The 16,256-nt window shown below is 50.0% G+C and overlaps 1 protein-coding gene across 2 annotated transcripts; it reads left to right on the top strand.

The window, feature by feature from the left end:
* The first annotated feature begins 1,264 nt into the window (after window positions 1-1,264).
* Window positions 1,265-8,348, top strand: HSPA13 (heat shock protein family A (Hsp70) member 13). Of its 2 annotated transcripts, XM_075263488.1 has the most exons (5): window positions 1,265-1,422; window positions 3,763-4,103; window positions 4,559-4,772; window positions 6,162-6,329; window positions 7,187-8,348. In XM_075263488.1, the coding sequence occupies exons 1-5, from the start codon at window positions 1,398-1,400 to the stop codon at window positions 7,819-7,821; spliced, it is 1,383 nt and encodes a 460-aa protein (XP_075119589.1). In that variant the 5' UTR covers window positions 1,265-1,397; the 3' UTR covers window positions 7,822-8,348. The 2 variants fall into 2 exon arrangements, with proteins under 2 accessions (XP_075119589.1, XP_075119590.1); XM_075263489.1 differs by lacking the exon at window positions 6,162-6,329.
* The last annotated feature ends 7,908 nt before the right edge of the window (window positions 8,349-16,256 follow it).

The raw sequence follows: 16,256 nt of genomic DNA, 5'->3' as shown, positions 1-16,256 counted from the left end.
TATTATGCCCCATAGTGGCCCCTGCACACACTATTATGCCCCATAGTGGCCCCTGCACACAGTATTATCCCCCATAGTGGCCCCTGCACACAGTATTATCCCCCATAGTGGCCCCTGCACACAGTATTACCCCCATAGTGGCCCCTGCACACAGTATTATCCCCCATAGTGGCCCCTGCACACAGTATTATGCCCCATAGTGGCCCCTGCACACAGTATTATGCCCCATAGTCTGCTCGGATTGTGGAGAGGTAAGTAACCAGTGTTTTTTATGTTTCTTACCTCTCCCGGGCCACCAATCATTATACTCGGGGGTCCGAAAAGACCCCGAGTATAATGATAGCAGCGGTAGCAGCTGTTACTGGGCCCCTAATGTCCCGGGCCCTGTGGCAGCTGCCTCTGCTGCTATGGCGGTAGTTACGTCACTGAATGGGACATCTGGGACGTCACCAAGCAGGGCCGAAGCCTTCCGTAGTGTAGGAGAGGTATGTAACAGTGTTTTTTATGTTCCCTCACCTCTCCTAGCCCTCTGATCATTATATTTCCCCCCTCCCCGGTATAATGATAGCGGTGTTTGTGGGGTTCGCGGGTCCACGCCTTACTTATTGATCCTGGCTTCTGCTCACAGTCGCCTCCGCAGAAGGGGAAGCGCCGGCAGCCATGAGCAGGAGCCAGGACTGGTAAGTAAATACTGGCCCCCTAATGTCCCGGGCCTTGTGGCAGCCGCTGCCGCTGTTACACCCCTGATAGTAATCCTTCTGGCTGAACTCACATGGAATAGAAGAGGTTTTCCAGTTTCAAACAAATTTAGAAAGACAAATATTATGGTTTGTATAATAAAAAGTTGTACAATTTTCCAATCTACTTTCTGTACCAAATCCTCACAATTTTCTGCTCTCAGCTTGTTGTCATTGATTGTTTACACCCAGTCCATGGTCATGTGATGGACACACAGTTGCCACCTTGTTATAGTCACATCTCAGCAATACATTTGTGTAAGACTACAACAAAATGGCTACCGACATGTACAGGTGCAGACACCGAAGTCCTGCGTACTTTCATTCACTTTTCCCCCTAGCAAATATTTAAAGCTTCCAATTGCATGGGTTTCCATGGCGACAAGACGCAAGCCTGCAGCATTAGGTAGTCGGCCCCTCCTAGTGGGCGGAGTCTTCCCCTATAACCACGCCCTCCCGGAGACATAGTTACCTTCTCACCGCGTACAGTGTGGACTGCGCATGCGCTTTCCGTACATCATGGACGCGCCGTCCTGCAGTGATCCCGGCATGCACTGCGGCCAGCGGCTATGTAATAAGGTACAGTCATCACTGAGCAATAACGCAGGAAGCGGCTCGTCTTGTAGGAAGTGAACGCTCATATCTGCGTACACCGGGACCATGTCCGGGGAGATGACCATACTGGGTGAGTTACTGACAAGTAGAACTACAAGTCCCAGCGGCAAGGAAGGCGATACGGTATGATGGAACATACCACAGACTGTGACCACAGAGGGGAGGCTTATAAGTTTATATCAACCAATCACTTAGCTGCTTTCATTTTTCAAAGGGTCTCTGAAAGATAAGAGCTGGAATCTGATTGGTTGCCGTGGGCAATTCCACTGCTCGCCCTGATTTGGGGGATTTTGGTCACTTGATGTTATCCCATCGTGTTGGGGATGGATTTTATGTGTCATAGGAAAGTCAAATAAACTCACCAGACATATGGAGGAGACTTTATGTGGGCTCAACATCCAGCTGCTCTCCAGCTGTTGTGGAACTACAAGTTGCTGCATGCCATGACAGACAGTGAGTTCAGGGCATGCTGGGAGTTGTAGTCTGCATTGCCTTCTAATCTAGCCCAGACAGTCTGTGACCGTCTAATGTTGTATTACTACAAATCCCAGCATGGCCTGTCAGCTATAGACTGTTAGGGCATGCTGGGAGTTGTAGTTCTGTCACCGCTGGTTGCTGTATTGACCTTCTAATGTAGCCCAGACATAAGCTGTGTAACTGGCAGGGCATGCTGGGAGTTGTAGTCTTACTACAGCTGGAGTGACTCTGGTTCTTGCATTATAATCTAGTCCTGACAGCTGCTGACGTTCCATATGTTGTAAGCTACAGCTCTCGGTCAGCCCTGCCTGTCCTATTGTCATTGTTGGCGTAGTCACGGGGCGGATTGTTAGGAGCACAATCACATATTTTAGTATGAAACAATGTAACAAACTGGACGGACTGGTTACAGTCAGGATGTTATTTCTGTGTCCACATAGAAAATCTTCAGGGTTTAGGGCAGGGGTAGGGAACGTACGGCTCTCCAGCTGTTGCAAAACTACAACTCCCAGCATGCTCCATTCACTTCCATGGGAGTTCCCAGAACAGCAGAGCCAGTATGCATGCTGGGAGTTGTAGTTTTGCAACAGCTGGAGAGCCAAAGGTTCCCTACCCCTGGTTTAGGGGATAAGTGTCTGATCGCTGCGGCTCTGACCTGTAATACAGGGTCCCTGAGAGCCCTATAGGAATGGAGTGACGCTACCTACCTGTGGCAACCGCTCCAATCACTTCTGTGGTCCCATGGAAGTGACTAGAGCCGTGGTCAAGTGTGCACAGTTATTCTCTATACCATGGGTAGGGAACCTTTGGCTCTCCAGCTGCTGTGAAACTACAACTCCCGACATGCTCCATTCACTTTCATGGGAGTTCCAAGAACAGAAGAGCAAGTATGCATGCTGGGAGTTGTAGTTTTGCAACAGCTGGAGAGCCGTACGTTCCCTACCCCTGCTCTATACACATGGGACATTTGCAGACCCCAGTTCTTCAGATCACCCTCAGTGATCAGATTTCTCCCCTCCGTTTTCTGACCCATTTAAGGCTCAGTCCCCATGTGACGTCCCACCGCACTTTGCACACTGTGCTTCAGTTCTACCTATGGGGAAAGCGCTGGCGTTTAGGTATCATCAACACGTTGCGATATCCAAAACCGCGATGATTCTGAAACTCTCTGTGTCCCCAGTGTGTATTTTACCCCAAATTGGGGATTGGATTCTCTAGAATCGCTTCTACTTTGCTGTGACTGTAAAACACCGCGTCTTTCTCCGCCACGGGCAAACTACGGCATTTACACCACGTGCAGTCCCAGCTTAAAGGGATATTTTGGTCACCATATGTTTCCTCTTGTCCTGCCTTATTGTGTTTGGAATGCCCCTTTAATTCTCAGCAGTGGAGACTTGTCTGAATATTTCTGCCACTTCCCCATTTATGTTTTCCTTGATGATGGCCGCCGGTCTGAAGTGAGTGGGGGGTGTCCAGACTGCACAGCCCCTTCCTATTACTGCAGTAAACAGGTTCTTTCTCTGAGATTGCATCATAAATGACTGTATTAGTCAGGCTGGACGCCGGTCAAGACACACGTCAGACTATTGATCTTGTGAGGAAGTCGACGTAATGGATGCGCATAAAGCTGTCAGGTCACAGACTCTGGTGTCATCTCTAATCCCCAGGACGGGGAACCTTGTAACATAAGCTCTAGAAAAGCTGCGTAGACACTACCGTGCAAGGTATAGCTGTCTATTAGAGCCACAGGGTCGTAGGAAAGCTGGGTGACAAGTCGTATCAGCCCGTTATCTAATAAATCAATAAAGTTTTTAATAGTTTGATGGCTGAAAGCGCCCCCTTATATACCTGGGCTGTATGTTCTATATACTGCGTGATACAGACGCCTCCCCACCTGTCTTATACCTGACCATTTCCGTTCCTTCCCCCGCAGGTTCTGCTATTCTGACTCTCCTCTTGGCGGGTTACCTGGCACAGCAGTATCTACCTATGCCGACTCCCAAGGTGATTGGCATAGATCTTGGCACCACGTACTGCTCCGTTGGCGTATTTCATCCTGGCACAGGAGACGTGAAAGTCATCGCAGATCAGAGCGGACATCAGAGTATACCGAGCACGGTGTCCTTTACTAAAGACGACGTGTACGCGGGGTACGAAGGCCTGGAGCTCGCCGACGCCAATCCGCAGAACACCATATATGACGCCAAGAGGTTTATTGGGAAAATCTTTACCCCTGAGGAGTTGGAGAGGGAAAGTGAGAGGTATCCGTTTAAGGTGAGTGTAGTGTCCTGGAGATTAAAGGGGGACTCTACATCCGTGTATCTCTTTATCAGGCCCTGTTCACATTGGGCAGCAATAATGTGATATGGAACTGCATGAAATACATTGTGGTTTTTTTTTTTAGAATAAATCTACATAATGTGCTGTATTATATACTAAATCTGAGTTACATCCTGGATTATACTCAAGAGCTGCACTCATTCTTCTGATAGTTAAAGGGGTTGTCCAGGATCTGACCTTTTTTGATACCGATGACCTATTCTGTGGATGGATCATTACTATCAAAAAGCTTCAGGTCCTAGAAAACCTCTTTTAACGTAAATGTTACAACCGTGCAGACAGACCCAGTGTGCCGTGGCCTTGACGCAGGGCTCTGTGGTTGCCTGGTTGGCATGTCTCTGTGGTTGTCAGATCCTCCGTGAATAACTCTGCCATGTCTTCCATTCCAGGTTCTCTACAAGGACGGTGAGGCCGTGTATTCTATCAAAACCAATGAGACGATCACGGTCAGCCCGGAGTACATCGGCTCTCAGCTGCTTCTGAAACTGAAGAAGATGGCGGAGGAGTATCTGGGCATTCCTGTCTCTAAGGCCGTCATCTCCGTGCCGGCAGAGTTTGATGAAAGACAACGCAACTACACTGTTCGGGCGGCTAATCTAGCGGGTACGTGCCCTAATACTGCGCTATTACATTCTGCAGGGTGCCGTCCTAGAACACATCCATAATGGCGGCAATAATCACCTATGGGGTTCTAGATCTTACTATGCGGCACTTTGCGGACACGTCTGGGTGCTCCAGTGATGTATTAGCCTGTAGAGGGATTGTCCAGATCAATGACTGTATAGCCAGACCATGACCTATGTGGCCCAATGATCAGGCCCTGGCCTTAGGATAGACCAGAATTATATGATTGATTGGTCCAGGGGCAGACACCCGGCCCCCGTACCAATCAGCTGTGTGGAGCCGTGTCTGTACGGCCGTCCTTCAGCTTCCACTGACTTCACGTGAGGCTCTCGGTCACTGGTAAAGGTTGTGCTAGTGATGTCTTGTCCATTTCTTTGTGTATCCCAATCATTTGATCACATGGCAGTGTCACGTATAATATTATATATTACTAGCTATACCCTCGACTTCGTCCGCGCCCCCCTGACCTTTGCGCGAACCACCTGCAGCGCAGGCCGTGGTCCCCCACGCCCCTTTCCTTGCGCCCAGTGCGGGCCCCTCCCACACCAGCGGGAGCCCCGACTGCTGGCCCCCCTCTTACCCCACTCCTGTGGACTCGGCCAGCTCCCTCTCCAACTCCCCAGCTCCATCTCCATCCACCCCAGCTCCTTCTCAGACACCCTCCCTCCCCCCCCCCCCCCCAGCTCCGTCTACACTTACCATGCCGAGGCTGTGGAGGTGTGCAGCCAACACATTAGCCGGCATGTGTGCGGATTGTTGTGTGTGCTTCCGTCCGCACAGTAGCTGGGTACGTGCGGCTGCCCGGCTTAGGGCTGCCGGCTCTGCTGCTTCATACGCCGGCCAGAGGAGATGTGCGTGCGGCCGCCTTCTTCTGCGCCGCTCGTCACATACGGGCAGGCGCCCTCAGCTCCAGAGTGTGCCGACGCTGCTGCTTGCTGCGTCGGCATGAGTAAATGTGAGGCCGACCGGCTTGTCAGCGGCGGTCGCCACATGCCGGCAGCCGCCATCTTATGCAGACTGTGCGCGGACGCAGGCCACACCCACATCGCACCGCAAGCCTATGGGGCCGCGGTGCTGGCTCTCTATACCGCCCACACACTGGCATGGACCAATTGGAGTGTCGTGTAAGTTACTGCACTGACGTCATGGCAGGGCCGAGAGCAGAGCTGGGGACAACTTTGGACGTGTGCGGTGGCGATTTGGGGTGAGTGACCCACTTTTAAAGTAGCCTATGTATCCTTCCTGGCCAATATGTAGCGGTGGGTGAAATTTCAGAAATAAAACGTCCAGCCGTTTTAGCGTGATTGAGGAACAAACATTAGTAAGGATTATTACTATTCTATTTTATATTGTGTCTCTGGATTACAGGTCTAGATATTCTGAGAATTATCAATGAGCCCACAGCAGCAGCCATGGCCTACGGGTTACACAAGGCTGACGTCTTCTACGTCCTGGTGGTGGATTTGGGAGGAGGAACGTTGGATGTGTCCCTTCTGAATAAGCAAGGAGGAATGTTCCTAACAAGAGCCATGGCAGGTAATGACAGGCTGTGATGTAGCGTTATCCTATTATCAGCTCCTCCCTATTGACCCTATAGGGATCACACAGAATACAGCATTCTTTATGTATTAATGCTCATCATGTGATCACTCTGGGCCAATCAGAAGAGAGAGATCGGCTGTTTCGCATACATTATGTGTATTTTGAGAGCTCCCAAATGCTCTCCAGTGGGTGCTAAGGGAACATTCAACTAGGGCTTAAAGGGTTTTTCGGGAGCTATAGATTGATGACCTATTATTAGGATGGATGATCAGTGGGGGGGTTCGACACCCGGACCCCGACTAATCCTCTAATTAGGCTTAGGGTCTGTACTTGCTATTGCAGCTCAGCCCCATTCACTTTCATGGGACTGAGCTGCTGCTATACCAAGTCCCTGATGAATATGACATCATCGGGACAGCGAAGACAGCATTGTTTGATCTGAATGCTGTGGATCTCCCTACCATTCATTATAAATCAGAATGATCAATGTTTGTTATTTTACTTATAGTATGGCGCCACCTGGTGTTGAATGTGTAAGTACACGTCCATGAATGAACTGATTGCTGGTGGTTGCACATGCCCAGTCACTATTTCCACAGCCAGGCCTCAGCTTGGAGACCCTTGTGCTAGAAATGGCATTCTGCCCTGCTGAGTGTAGGAGCAGAACCTCTGCACTAGGTGGCAGTATATCTGTGAAGTCTCCTTCTGCTGGGACAGTATTGTCAGCTGCCAGAGGGGAAGGAGATTGATTCTGCAGCAGCAGTCAGGGGAGGCTAATGGTATAATTCGCAGGTTAACCCTTTAATATTCATTTTCCCACCGGTTTTACTCCTAATTTGTCTCTTTTTCAGGTAACAATAAACTTGGCGGACAGGACTTCAACCAGAGACTCTTACAGTATTTGTACAACAGCATTTACAGCACCTACGGGTCACTGCCACCCCTCAAAGAAGAAATCCACAGGCTCCGGCAGTCTGTGGAGGCCGTCAAGTTGAACCTCACCTTGTACGATTCCTCCTGGGTCCGTATGCCATTGACCTTGCCCAGGCGACAACCAAGCAAAGCAGAAGAGCAGAGTCAAACGGCGCATCCGAAAGAGGAAGCCACACGACACAGAGAGGAGGACCACCCCAAAATGGAAAAGATCCATTTCCAAGCTGAAATTTCACGCAAGCTCTTTGAGCACCTGAATAAAGATCTTTTCGAGAAGATTCTGGTGCCCATTGAACAAGTGTTAAAGGAGGGACACCTAGCCAAAGACGAAGTGGATGAAATCGTCCTGGTCGGCGGTTCCACCCGAATACCCCGCATACGCCAAGTGATCAGGGACTACTTTAACAAAGAACCGAACACCTCTGTAGACCCGGATTTGGCGGTGGTAACGGGGGTGGCGATACAGGCGGGCATTGTAGGGGGGTCCTGGCCGCTTCAAGTCAGTGCCATAGAAATACCCAACAGACATTTACGGAAAACTAACTTTAACTAACGCCATTTTGTACCGGATCCACTATGTATTTAAGAAGACATCAGAGTCGACACTTAATCTTATTTTCATTCCTGCCCAAAAAAAAGAAAAAAAATTATTTATTTTTATAAAAGATGAGAGACAAGTATGGAGTCCGCCGCCACTTTATTATATGTGGGCGGGGGAGGGGCTCGCTCTGTATATTTATTACACTCTGGTATCTGGGGTGCGGACTTTGTATACAACGAGTCTAAGGCTGTGTTCACATGACAAGGATTTTGGCTGAAATCTGCACCCAGTCCACTTCCCATTGATTAGAATGGGAATCTGCTGTTTATCCGGCGTGGATCCCATGGTGGGATCGTACGGGTGCAGATCTGCGGCCTTGTACAAATCCTAGGGTCGGACTGGGACGTCGTTTTGGACTTTTCTGTCTGAATAACCTCTTGTGTGAACACGGGCTTACGTGAATGTAGTTGTGGCATTCCTTATTTTTACGTTTTGAGCAATGTATAGAAGTCTATGCAGTAATATTATTTAACGTGTACGGAAAGTCTGCGCTCTGACAAATTTAAAGGGAATTAAACTTTTCTGTTTTCTGTATTTTCTTTGTTCTTCTACGGTTGAAATGAGAGGAACGTTAAAGGGGTTGTGCCGTCGTGGACACTTCTCCGCCATCCATAGGACAGGGGAGGTGTCCAAATACCGGGGGGCTCGATGGCCGACTTCACCAACCATAGAATCCAGTTCACACAAAGTTCACACTGAGTTTTTTTGGTCAGGGTTTTGAGGCCGTATTCACCTCAACACCCTGACCGAAAAGATGGCTCCCATTGAAATCAATGGGCGCCGCTCAGGTCTTTTTTTTTCAGGAGCCATTTCTTCCTGGAAGAAGGAAGCGAGATGCTCATTCTTCAGGTCAGGTCACCTCGCAATTCGGCCTGAAGACACTCCCTCCTCCAGACTAGGCTCATTCATTGGGCATAATCCGGGGCAGGGTGCGCAGCTGGATGGCGGTGCAGTGCACCAGCTTTCAGTCGCGGCTACCAGGTTTTTGGACCGGAACCTGAGGTGGCCCCAGGCTCCGATCCAAAAGACCCCATGTGAACTTACCCTAAGTGTCCTTAATGGCGCAACCCCTTGAAGGGGTTGTCCCATGACAAGGATCCTATCTATACTGCTAGTTTAAATACATTGCTTTATCAAAACCGCTTTGTTTGGCCGCTGTCTTAATTTATTCACTTCATTGTTTACACTGCATTTCTATGACCATGCACAGGCTTATCTGCTCAGTCCCGGGGTAACCTTGCTGCCTGCTCTCGGGAGGGGCTGAGTGCTGGGAGCAGCTCTGAGCTGTGTATGTCTCTGCCACAGACAAGTAACTTGAGCTCCTCAAATAGGGGAGGGGGGAGTTGAGAGCTCGATGATTTCTGAGCTCTTATCTCCTGCTCTTCCACTTATCAGTCGGTTTAATTGAATTTGGCTGATAAGGGCTGAGATAGGGTGTCCTGTATGTATTACAAACTGACTCAAATCCAGCTCTGCTACATCAGCTTCATACTGTGGTAATGCATTTACAACCAATCCCTCATTATTGACTGCAAACATAGCAGATAGCAGAGCAAGTGAAACCCCGCCCACCAATGTGCCGAGAAAACCAGGAAGTGAAGAGAGCACAGAGCCCTGCAGGCTGCAGAACAAGAGTTATGGGAATACCCCTTTAAAGGCTCTGTTCACACTGGTGTTATGGTATAAACAGGGATGCATTTTTAGGCACTTTGGTATATTTGGCACATTTTGTCAGATCTTTGAGTCATACCTGATTCTTGCTAACCGTGCCGCATTGTCAAGCAAGGTACAAAAAGTATTAAGAACCTCATCCAATGAATGTGGTGCAAGGCATGAATGGCTGTGTTTTTTTTTTTTTTGTTTGTTTTTTTGTCAAACCCCTCCCCCGTGTGTGCTAGACAAGGGTGGCCTTGTACTAACGTGCTAAAACAAAAAAAATATATAAAATGAAAAGTCATGACTCCTGGAATATGGCAATATAAAAACTCAATGTCTCTTTAAAAAAATCTTTTTATTGCTCGAAAGAAGTAAGGCTTTGTCATTAAGGGGTTAATCAAACTGTAAAATGAAATCCATATTGTTGTGCGCCCTCCTCATTCTAAGAGCTGAACGGTTGTTCTCCCCTATAACTACACAGTGTACTGAGCCTTGGCTTCTAACTTTACAGCACATGATAACAAAAAGTCTGATAAATCAACAAATAGGAAAAGACGTAGATAATATATACCCGGCGCTCCTAAAAGTGACAATCAATGTCCTGCACTAGGCTTGGTGGGTACACACCGGCTGCTGCATCTGCATCAGAATGTTCCACAAAGCACCATTAGCATGGCAATGTATTATTGACTACTAGCCTCTGCCTGCGACTTCGTCTGCGGGTTGTTGGCGTCGACGATTCGCCTATATTCAGCAAATTGCTGCCGTCGATGGTTTGCCTGCTCCGGCATTTCGGCAGCTGCTGCTGAACTTGTTCCTCACGCCGTGCATGTAATTGTTCCGGCATCTCAGCAGCTCGCTGACGTCGATTATCCCCCTCATCTGCGCTTGAGGAGAACTCTGTGACATCTGGCTCCTTCATAGCTGTCGTGGTTTGCGACAAATTAGAGTTTCTTTTTCCAGGCATGTTGAAAATTGGCAAACTGCCAATTTGGATTAAAGGTGTTTTCCCATGTCAGTTTGTCAGCACTGGAGCAGATCAGATAATATGCAAATGTGTGTACACACTGAGGGTTAGCGTGTGTTTACACAGAGAGATAACAGCCCTGGCTGAGATAAGATGCTGCTAAGAGCAGTGTAATCTAGTATGTGAACATAAATTCATAACAGTCGTGAAGCCATGTCATTTACCAGGATAAAAAGTCTATGTTTTAATTGAGGTTACAATCTATCAATGTGCCAAATTTCATTCAAATCTGTTCAGCCGTTTTTGCGTGATTGAGGAACAAACATCCAACTTTCATGTTTATAAATAAAAAAAATAATGATAAAATTGTTTATAATATAAAATAGCATAGCATTTCAGTAAGTAGGACGGGGAATCTGTTGTTCTGCCTCGGATGGGGGAGGGGGGGAGAACTGTTATACATTTCAGCAACATCCGTTCAGCCGTGTCTAACACACAAGCTGCTCAGACACTCTCACACAATACAAGCCTGTATTCTAAATCAGCAGATGTAGCAGAGCTGAGGCAGTGCACCAGCAGTGTGTGTGTATAACACAGGGGCATGTGGTCTTTGGACTGTGCTGAGGGGAGGGGCAAACTGTGTCTAATTTCACCAGCAGCCATTCAGCCGTGTCTAACACAGAATTGCCTGATGTAGCTGAGCTGAGGCAGCGCGGTAGCACAGCTTGCTCTGCTCTCCATACGGATGTGCATACAGCTGGGGCTGCTGCGCATATGCACAGATGTAGCAGAGCCGACACGCGGATGCAGGTGGATCACCGCCAACGAAGGATTATGTAGATAATCTTGTTTCCCTTAGTCCTAACAGCGGCACAATGTGGGGTATTTCGTGCCCCTGTGTGCTGGTAGGACAGGCGGAATTTTAATTAGCCATGTATTAATTTCACATGGCTTGTTCCCTTTAAGAGGGCACAGATACCTCCCCCCTGTGCGTAAATAACAAGTAATAATACATACATTCCAAAATAAACAACAATAGGGGGGGAATCCTTGTGCCGCTGTTAGGACTAAGGGAAACAAGATTATCTACATAATCCTTCGTTCCCTGTCGTCCTTACCAGCGGCACAATGTGGGGAAATAGCAAGTAATCCCCATAAGGGTGGGAGATTAAACACAAGCCGAATGTAATACAGTGCGCCCGAAGGCAGTAGCTTCTGAGCCATACCGATCAAGTCGGTAGTGCTTCACAAAGGTCAACTCTGAAGACCAGGATGCTGCCGCACAAATTTGGTCCAAGGTGAGAGCCTTGACTTCTGCCCAAGAGGTCGAGACTGCCCGCGTCGAGTGGGCCTTTAGGACGGTCGGCGGAGGTAAGTTCTGACTCACAAACGCCAACTTGATTGCTTCCTTTACCCAGCGAGAGATGGTGGCCTTAGAAGCCTTGCGGCCTCTATGGCCACCTACATAATTTATTAACAAGTTCTCAGATCTCCTGAAAGCGCGTGTGCGCTGAAGATAAATCTGCAGGTTCCGGACTAAATCTAGGGTATGCCACTTCTCCTCCTCAGGGGAAGTGGGCATGGGAAAAAAGGTTGGCAAGCAAATGAGCTGACTCACGTTCGCCCTATAAGAAACTTTCGGCCTGAATCCTGGCAGAAATCTCAACTGAACACGGTCCTCAAAGAAGGCAATGTAAGGAGCTTCAGATGAGAGTGCTTGAAGCTCCCCTACTCTTTTTGCCGAGGTGATAGCGAGGAGAAAAGATACCTTATAGGTCAGCCACTTTAGATCCACCTCCTCCAGGGGTTCGAATGGAGCAACACAAAGTGCCGTTAGGACCTTGTTGAGGTCCCATTGGTGGACAGGAGCAGAAACTGCTGGTCTCAGCCTAGTTGCCCCTTTGATAAAGGTGCTCACTAAAGGATCCTGAGACAACCGCCTCCCCAGATAGGCGGACAAAGCGGCTACATGTACCTTCAGGGTAGAAGCTGCAAGCCCTCTGTCTAGGCCGTCCTGAAGGAAAACCAGGATCGCCCTCACAGGGGGATCGGAGGAGTCCACTTCGTGATCCGTGCACCAGGCCTGGAAAATATTACCGATTCTACGGTAATTCTTATTGGTCGAGGTGGCTCTGGCGCTGGCTAAGGTCCTTAGGACGCCTTGAGACAGTCCTCTATTCCTTAATAGGGACTGGTCAACCTCCAGGCTGTCAGATTGAATCTCCTCAGATCGTGGTGTCTCAGCTCTCCTTGTGTCACCAGATCTGGGAGGGGGGGAAGCCTCCAATACCTGCCTTGACTCATCCACATGAGCTGGGCAAACCAAGTCCTTTTCGGCCAGAACGGGATTATGGCAATTCCCGAGACTTGGTCCTGTCTGATTTTCATCAATACCTTGGGTATGATGGAAACTGGAGGGAAAATGTATATCAGCCTGAACCTCCATGGGATGGACAGGGCATCCACTGCCAAGGCATTGTCCTCCTGGTACAGAGAGCAGAAGGTTTCCACCTTGGCGTTGAGTCGGGTTGCCATGAGGTCGACATCCGGAAGGCCCCATGTTTGGACAATCTGATGGAATATGTCTTGATTGAGAGACCATTCTCCTGATACAGGGATACCCCAACTCAACTGATCCGCTACTATGTTCAGGGAGCCCTTGATGTGAACAGCGGATAGGTGGGTCAGATTCTTCTCTGCCCACGTAAAGATCAAGTTCGCCTCTCTCAGTAGGGCTGGGACCTTGGTGCCGCCTTGTTTGTTCAAGTATATTACCGTCGTCATATTGTCTGACCGGACCTTGACTGCCTTCCCTTCGAGAAAAGGGGCGAAGTACTTCAGTGCCAGATAAACTGCTTTTAGCTCCTTCAGGTTGGAGGTTCCTACCTCTGGATTCCTCCACAGACCCTGGACAGTCCTGCCGTCCAGGTGGGCTCCCCATCCCGAATGGGACGCATCTGTTGTCAACAGGGTCCAACGAGGTTGAACCGAGGACCTTCCGTCTTTCAGGTGTCTCCACCATCTGAGGGAAAGACGGGTACCGGGAGAAAGGCAGATCTTCCTGTGCAGTCCCCGTGGAGATCCGTTCCAGGCTCTCAACACTTCCATCTGAAGGGGACGCAAGTGCCATAAAGCCCAAGGGACCGCCTTGGCTGAAGAAGACATCAGGCCTAGGACCCGCATGGCGGTGCGAATGGTGATCCATCGGGACCTGAGAAGGCCCCGAACCGAAGCTTCTATTTTTGCTCGCCTTGGACGAGATAGGACAATCTGCATGCTCTGGGAATCCAGAACAAACCCTAGGAATTTCCTCCGGGTGGATGGCACTATTTCTGACTTCTCCCAATTGATCAGCCAACCTAACTCCTGGAGGAAGGTGATGGCTATCTAGAGGTGGTGATGGAGAATTGAAGTAGACTGAGCTTTTATAAGCCAGTCGTCGAGGTAGGGAACCACGAAGAGGCCTTGAAGTCTGAGAGCGGCGGCAACTGGTGCGACCATCTTGGTGAATACATACGGAGCTGACGATATGCCGAATGGCAGAGCAGTGAATTGTAGGTGCTCTCCGTGACCAGCCATAAGAACGGCTATACGTAGATATTTCCTGTGTGGCGGGAAGATGGGGATATGTAAGTAGGCATCCTTCAGGTCCAGGGTGACCATGACCTCGTCGCGCAATAGGAAACTGGTTACTGAGTCTATGGACTCCATCCTGAAAGGTTTTTTCTTTATGAAGAGGTTGAGGAACCGAAGATCTATAATCATCCGCCACCCTCCTGTGGACCTTGGAACCAAGAACACGGGTGAATAAACTCCTTGTCCCACTTCTGAAGGAGGGACCCTTTCCAGGGCCCCCTTTGAGAGATATTCTGCGACGGAAGCCTCCAGGCAGTCTTGTTGTAGGGCTGGTAAAACCCGCGTAGTGATGAAACGATCCACAGGAGGATGGGAGAACTCTATTGCGTATCTCGCTGAACAACTTGAAGGACCCATGGGTCCAGAATGTGAAGATGCCATGCCACAAGGAAATTTGAAAGGCGCCCTCCTACGGGAGAGCTGGTCACAGAGAGCGGCGTCTCCTCAAAACCCCTTCTTCTTAGGGTCCTCCTTGGGGATCCCCCGACCCGCCCCCTTCGGACGGTATCTGGGGCGTCTCTGGTTACCCTGTTGAGGCCTGTATTGAGACGTGGAGCCTCGACCCCTAGAAGGGGGAGGCCTTCTACCTCTGGTCGCTTGTGGTAGTGATCTGCCTCTACCATCAGCCAGTCCCTCCATCAGGTCGTCCAGCCCCTGGCCGAAAACCTTCCCAGGTTGAAAGGGGAGGGAACACAAAGAAAACTTGGAGGCGACATCAGCCCGCCAAGGTTTGAGCCACAAGGGCCTCCTGGCGGCGGTATTCAGGGCCATGGCCTTGGAAGCCAGCTTCACCTGCTGTCTTGCTGACTCTCTCAGGTAATCCGTAGCGAGACGGATCTCCCCCATGGATGCCAGGATGTCATCCCTGTTGACCCCGGAGTCGATATCCCGTTCCAGGCGGTCCAGCCGGGCTTGAAGCTTATCAGCTACTTCCGTTGAGGCGATGCCCACCGTCACCTGGGCTGAAGCAGACGAATACGCCTTCTTGAGCGTTGAATCCACTCTTCTATCAAGCAAATCCTGAAGGTTTGACCCGTCATCGATGGGCACGACAGTGCGACGGGAAAGCTTAGAGATGGCTAAATCCACCTTGGGTGGCGGACCCCAGCGATCCAGCTGGGAGGGATCAATCGGATACACTGCTTTGAAAGCTCTGGTGGTGACGTAAGCCTTCTCCGGCTGCTTCCACTCTTGTTCCATTAGGCTGGCCATGGAGGCGTCCACTTGGAAAACCCTCCGCTTCCCAGAGGTGGACGCAGAGGCTTCCCCCTCGCCAACCTGGTCCCACGACCGGATGGCCTTCAGCAGCCTATTAGTCTTCTCCCGATGGAAAATTGGTCTGCTGGTACAGGAGGACTGATCGTCTGATGATATGGACACCTCCTCCACCTGGAGGCGCTCCAGGGAGGGCAGTGAAGCAGACCGCCCAGAACCAGCTAGGGATTAAACTAGCAGGCAATGAGGGAAGCAACCTGCCCCCTTTTACAGCCCATACCCGGAAGGGGCGTGGCCTTAGTCAGAAAAAACGAGCTCCGTTCCTTTTGCCCTAATAACACTCTTGCCCTTCAAGGCACGCTCCCCCCCTGAGCCAACTACTTTTGGCACCTACCTTAAGGTTCCTGAGGACCTCTAGCGTCTAACGCTGCTGTTCGCGTGGTCCCGGAGCGGCAAATGCCGAAAACCGGAAGTTGCCGGTGTCACACTACTGAACGACCGGCCGGAACCCTCCTACAGCAGAGGAAAGGTTCCGCGAAACCGGAAGTTCCCCTCATGGAGCCGCGCGTGCACGCCGGGTGGCTGCGCGCGGCTCCCGAAGCCCAGCAGGACTGGATGCCGGAGAACAGGAGGTAGGATTGCGGGAGGGAGGTGGGTAAATAGGTAACCTTAATCTTACCCATTCTCTTTGCAGGACCGACGCAGAGGGTTCCCCCTCACCGAAGTCCAAGGGGCAGAGTGCATCATTGAAGATACTTGAACAGGTAAGTACCTGAAACTTCTTCCTTACTCTTTCTCTTTAGGAGGACACAGAGTCCTCCCCACCTGTCCGATCCTTTACACAGGACAGAAAAAAACGCACAGGGGGGAGGTATCTGTGCCCTCTTAAAGGGAACAAGCCATGTGAAATTAA

Source organism: Leptodactylus fuscus, chromosome 2 (assembly GCF_031893055.1).
Source record: "Leptodactylus fuscus isolate aLepFus1 chromosome 2, aLepFus1.hap2, whole genome shotgun sequence".
Taxonomy (NCBI): domain Eukaryota; kingdom Metazoa; phylum Chordata; class Amphibia; order Anura; family Leptodactylidae; genus Leptodactylus; species Leptodactylus fuscus.
The sequence above is the reverse complement of the archived record's forward strand: the minus strand, read 5'-3'. Positions and strand labels throughout refer to the sequence as shown.

Coding starts and splice junctions, on each gene's coding strand:
- HSPA13 (XM_075263488.1), top strand. CDS start 1,398: ATGTCCGGGGAGATGACCATACTGG. Junction 1,423..3,762: donor CGGGGAGATGACCATACTGG/GTGAGTTACTGA, acceptor CTTCCCCCGCAG/GTTCTGCTATTCTGACTCTC. Junction 4,104..4,558: donor GTGAGAGGTATCCGTTTAAG/GTGAGTGTAGTG, acceptor CTTCCATTCCAG/GTTCTCTACAAGGACGGTGA.